This window comes from Podarcis raffonei, chromosome 2 (assembly GCF_027172205.1).
Source record: "Podarcis raffonei isolate rPodRaf1 chromosome 2, rPodRaf1.pri, whole genome shotgun sequence".
In the NCBI taxonomy this organism is placed as follows: Eukaryota; Metazoa; Chordata; class Lepidosauria; order Squamata; family Lacertidae; genus Podarcis; species Podarcis raffonei.
In genome coordinates, this window is record NC_070603.1 from 105,021,729 (window position 1) to 105,027,728 (window position 6,000).

At 46.5% G+C, this 6,000-nt stretch overlaps 1 protein-coding gene across 5 annotated transcripts in view; it reads left to right on the forward strand.

The window, feature by feature from the left end:
- Positions 1-4,977, forward strand: part of FAM107A (family with sequence similarity 107 member A) — a 69,376-nt gene extending 64,399 nt beyond the window's left edge. For all 5 annotated transcript variants that reach the window (XM_053378393.1, XM_053378395.1, XM_053378390.1 and 2 more), the window contains 2 exons: positions 390-546; positions 2,676-4,977. In XM_053378393.1, coding sequence (XP_053234368.1) covers positions 390-546; positions 2,676-2,783 — 265 coding nt within the window. In that variant the 3' untranslated portion in view covers positions 2,784-4,977. The remainder of the gene's footprint in view (positions 1-389; positions 547-2,675) is intronic.
- Positions 4,978-6,000: the final 1,023 nt, after the last annotated feature.

Sequence of the window (6,000 nt, forward strand, 5' to 3'; positions counted from 1 at the left end):
TTCTGGGTAAATAAAAATGTTAGTTCGGCACCTGAAGGGCAGCAATGTGGGCATCAGGCGACTCTCTTTATGGAAATGATTCCATAGCTGGGGCACCTTTGTCCATAATCACTATACCTAAGTAGTTTTTCAAAAGGCAGTCCTTTACACACCTACCTGGGAGTAAGTCCCATTCAACTCACTGGGATGTCCTTATTAGCAGTAGACATGTATAGGATTGCAACACAAGGATGCAATTCTTTGGCCACTTTTCTCGTAGCAAGCACCATTGAATTCTGGGGATTACTTTTGAGCAGGGTTGCCCTGTTTGTTTCCCCACAGGATACAATCATATGCACTTGGCAGCTCAGCCTTAATTAACCTGGCCCTTTTCCCTCCTCATTTCACAGAGGCTTGGGAGTCGAGAGCAAACCAGAACTGCAGCGAGTTCTGGAGCATCGGCGGCGGAACCAGCTGATCAGGCAGAGGAAAGAAGAGGAAGAGGCGAAGAAGTTGAAATCTCCCTTCGAGCAAGAGCTCCTGAAGAGGCAACAGAAGCTGGACCAGGTAGGACTCAGTTCTGAAATCTTGTTGCAATAAACCACATCAGAAGTGCAGAGAAATCCACCCTGTACTTATTCTTAACAGTCACATGGTGCTCTTCAGTCTTTTCACAAACAACTCTGCATTGGTAGGTTAGGGGAAAGATCTGTGAGTTTTTATGCGCAGCGCTGCTGTCGAGCTTCATACCATTGGCAAAGGGCACCCCTACTCCCCAGTCCTTGACTTGACATCATGCAATTTACCTTTGCTCAAAACTCACAGGAATATGCCTCAAGCTTTCACCTGATGATCTGGATAAACCCTTTTGATCCAGGTTCTGCCGTCCGTAATGGGATTGCAGCCACCAGGCCGCCTAAGCCTCCTGCCCCAGCAGCAGAGCAGCTGTTTTTCTATCCTGGTTTAATCCCCAGATTTTAACACCACTTACAAGCTCTTCAATCCCCTTGAAGTCACTGAGAGCTCTAAGCTTGTAAACACCAGTTCAGGATTTCAAAATTTTTCAACCAGCCTGGCGAAACAGGGAAAGCAACCAAAACATTGCGCGTTGCACTCTTACCGGATAGAGATCTTAATTAAATTTTCGGCAGAGCGCCACACACATCTCTTGAAGGCACAATTATCAACATGCTGCCATGTTCATCCTTCTTGTTTTCATTAACACAGGCTGCTCCCTTCTCTCACGCTAGCTGGTAATTGCAGACATCGCTTAGTGGATGTTCCACGGCCTAGAAGACGCGTAGCGTGAGCTTAGCTGGAAATCTGCTGTAATTAAGCGCTTTTTTTGTGTGTGTTTTTTAAAAAAAAACATACCCCAATACAATTTAAACGAAACACTCTCCTCCTCAAGCATTTAATTAAGAGTTCTTAACTCCTTTTATTTTATTTTAAAGCCTCCTGGTTATTATGATTATTAATTACTATTGTCTCAACTCAACCTGATTTCAGCAATTTCCTAATTATTCTGGCTTATTTGCGATTAAAGCTATTTGCTAGACAGGCAAAATACATGATCCGAGCATCCCTTTTTCCCCCTCCACTTAAAGCTTTTCGCAGCTGCCTTTCATTAGAAAAGGGGGGGGGTAGATGGTGCAACAGCAGGACTTTGAATGGGAGGAGATCAAAATGCATTCTCCCCGTACCTTAGCGGTACAGCATCTGCTATACTTGCAGAAGGTCCAATGGTCAGTCCCTGGCATCTCCAGGTAGGGCAGAAAGAGACCCTAGTCTGACCGCTGGGCTGGAGAGGGGCTGCCAGTGAGCGTATACAGTACTAAGCAAGGTGGACCAATGGGTCTGAGTCCGTTTAAGGAGACTTCCTATGTTTCCCCCGCTAAAAGTGTGGCAACATTCCAAGGAGGTTCGTGCTGCTAATTAGCCTTCCTTCTCATTCTACATCCTGCCTTTCTCAAACCAGAGAAGGGGATTATTTTGGCATAGGGTGGCAAGGAGGGCCACCCCTGCAAAACCATCCCCCACTCCCCACCAATGAACCTCCTGTTTGTAGAAACCTCCACTGGAATGTAGCCTGCTTGTACAGTGACCCCGTGGACCAGAGCACGCCAGGCACTCCTGACTTCCACTGCCTCCCACAGTTTGGTCAAACTCATGTTGGTCGCTTCAAGAACACTGTCCAACCATCTCGTCCTCTGTCGTCCCCTTCTCCTTGTTCCCTCAATCTTTCCAGTGAGCACTCAGGGCTGATTTCCTTCAGAATGGATAGGTTTGATCTTCTTGCAATCCATGGGACTCTCAAGAGTCTACACCAGCGCCATAATTCAAAAGCATCCATTCTTCAGCGAACAGCCTTCTTTATGGTCCAGTTCTCACTTCCATACATCACTACTGGGAAAACCATAGCTTTAACTATACGGACCTTTGTCAGCAAGGTGATGTCTCTGCTTTTTAAGGTATGCTGATCTGCAAATCTTTTTCGGATGAAGAGTAGGATTAAAATATCTTTAAATAGATAATAATAGAGAGAGTGCTGGGGGCCTGATGGAGAGACATGGAGGGCTGCATTTCCACCATCCCAGCCTGAGGTCTCCCTCCCCTCCCCTCCCCCCCCTCTCTCCACACACAAACACGTACACAGTTTTATTCATGTATATATCCTTCCTTTCTTCTCCCATCAGTTGGAGAGGGAACAAGAGAAGCAAGAAGAAAACGCGCCAGAGTTTATTAAAGTAAAAGAGAACCTGAGGAGGACATCAACGCTAACTGGGGCGGAGAAGGTCGCCTAGCAGATGGGAGCAGCTGAGACCAGAATGGAAGAGGAGGACCTTCTCTGCTCGCTTGAATACCTACATGCTGACATCTTCTTATATGGTGGACATTCACAGTTACGTCTTTGGGGCTGCTTACTGTTTATTAACGCTTGCTCCTTTAGAAACTCCCCACCATGGGCTTTTGCTGTACATCTAGGAAGGAATAACATCGGTGTGGGGGGGGCTGGGAAAGTTTGTGATGCTATGCTAGTAGAAGCGTTTGGGTGGGGAGTAATAATAATGGCCTGAGCCTTCCTCTCGAGTAAACAGGCAATGTTGATGCCCTATCCCATCCCTTGTTAGCTCTGGGCTTAAACCTTGGAGATGCAATGTGTGGGCGATGGTCTATGAAGACTAGGCCGCCATATCAATGCCAGGGCTTCAAGACGCTCAGCAGCAGAAACTAATGGTTGTAATAAATTTCAGGCTCGGTCAAGCTAATTTTTGGAGTAGCTTGTTGGAAACCCAGAGAACGGGGCCAAAAACGAAAGAAACGAAAAAGGGAAGAGGCTATCAGTGCCAGCTAACCGCTAGAGCTCACTCAGCTACGCTTTTGTCGCTTTCTGCTGTGTCGAAGCAACACCCGCCCAGAAAACGCAACCATGTCAATAAGCGTGTGAGTTTCCGTACTTCACTTGAAGTTCGTGAAAAGCTCCGAGGTCAAACCCCCCACTTGAAACCTCAGAAAGCCACGGCTGGCCTGTGTTGACAGTACTGAGTGACAAGCCAATGGTCTGACTCACGATAAGGCAAGCCTCCTATGTATTGCACCACTGAGATGGGGCGGGGGGGGGCATGTGGTGTCTCTTTGTGTCTATGAGGACGTATTGGTCGTCTCTTAGATTCAGTCGTAAAATAGCACTCGCGTTTCTTTCTGCAACTTAACATGTTACTACGGAAAGAGGAGGCCTGGGTTATATCATGCGGTCGGATGCAAAAACTTCTCAACCCTCGTGCTCTGACATGGGGAGCAGGGATCGTATTCCAGAAGGGGCCTTTAGGAGCTGTGTGGAAGCAATAAGAAACCATGCCTACAAATGCGTTGCTTTCAGTATATGGAGGAAGAAAATGGCGGTCTCAGAGAGACAGGAAGTGGTGGCCTAATAAGAATCACATCAGCTGCATAGAGAGGGTGATGGGGCCACACAGAGGCTTGTGTGTGGACTCAGGTCAATGGCCTAACTCAGGCATGGCCAAACTTGGCCCTCCAGCTGTTTGGGGACTACAGTTCCCATCATCCCTGACCATTGGTCCTGTTAGCTACGGATGATGGGATTTGTAGTCCCAAAACAGCTGGAGGGCCAAGTTTAGCCATGTCTGCCCTACCTAGTCCAGCGCCCTGTTCTCACAGTGGCCAACCAGATGCAGGACCCGAGTTCAAGAGCGCTCTCCTCTCCTGTGGTTTCCCCACCACAGATTTTCAGGAGCCGTACTGCCTCAGACCGTGGAGACAGATAGCTATTGTGGCTTGTAGCCTTCACCATGAATCTGCTGGATCCTCTTTTAAAAGCTTCTGAGTTAGTGGCTGTTGCTGACTCCCGTGTGAGGGAGCTTCATGGCTTAACTGCACTGCATGAAGAAGGAGCAGTTCTATTGCACATAAAAGTAATTCCCTTATCTTTATTTCTTTGTTTTAAAAAAGTAGGTCCCTTCCAGCTGTCAGATCGGAGTTCCTTTCCCCCTCAGTGGTACAACGTGAATTGGGTGGGGAATTCTTCTTAAAGCAAGAAACAAAAGTTGAGAAATATTTCCCCCACGGAAAAATTTAGAATAGTAATGAGAAGTTGGTTCAAAGAGAGCCTCAAAGTGCCTTCACACAGGAAGGCTTGGCTTGGGACCAATTAATCCATAATACAACCTCCTGGTAGATATTAGGAATTTGCGTGTGTGAACACTGGGGCTCGCCATTCCAAATGTTCTGGAACTAGCCAGGGGAACCATGTCTGAAGGCTATGCAGAGATCTTTCTTGGGCGGTGTTTTAACAGCACCTAGGGATCTTGTACTATACGAGTCAGAATTCAGCCTATACAGAGGTACTGGAAATTGTGCTTCCCAAAATGTCTGTTACTTTTCCTCGAAAGCGCATATTGTTCTTATTTTTACCCCAAAGAAACTCATTCTGTACCCTACTTAGGTATACTGTGCTATATAAACATAGTGATATCTGTGTACCTGCTGCGTGTATATTATCGCACATGTTCATATTAACAACTTAACTGCCACCATTGCTTTCTTGGGGAGAGAACATTTTATCAAGAAAAAAAAACCAGAACAAAACCTGAATTGATGAGTAATTGTATATTTTGCTAGATATTCTATGAATGAAAACAGCCGGCAGCCAAAATAAACTGATTTCGTTTTTCTAAGGAACGGATGATTTTTTAAATCTACAACTTCAGGCTTAATCAAGGCGGGTGCTTCAACTTTCGTGGTCTTCCCCCCAGGTGACCACCTTTTAATTAAGAGTTGCACACTGGGATCTCCACCCAGGACCCATCTAGGGAGAAAGAAAGCATAGAGAGGGAGACCAGGAGCCACATTCCTCTCTGGGCAATGTTCTGCTGGCAGTGGACACAATCAGAAAAGAAAGTGGACAGAGCAAAAATGTAGCTTTTATCTTCATATAGTTGGCTAGTTTCTATGCAGCAGGGCCCCTGTGCCCCTCACAGAGCTGCAATTACTGGAGTGGTTTAATAATCAATGCATCTTCAAGAGGAAATCTGAGAACTGTAGCCTCTGTGAGGGGAAGAGGGGCTCCTAACCAACTCTAACCAACAACAGCTTAACAAACTACAGCTCCCAGAATTCTGTGCGGAAAAGCCACAATTTTTTAAAAAGTAATAATAGTAATAATAATAATAATAATTTATACCCCGCCCATCTGGCTGGGTTTCCCCAGCCACTCTGGGCGGCTTCCAGCAACATATTAAAATACAATAGCCTATTAAACATTAAAAGCTTCCCTAAGCAGGGCTGCCTTCAGATGCCTTCTAAAAGTCTGGTAGTTGTTTTTCTCTTTGACATCTGGTGGGAGGGCGTTCCACAGGGCAGGTGCCACTACCAAGAAGACCCTCTTCCTGGTTCCCTGTAACTTGGCTTCTCGCAGTGAGGGAACCACCAGAAGGCCCTCGGCACTGGACTTCAGTGTCCGGGCTGAACGATGGGGGTGGAGACACTCCTTCCGGTGTACTG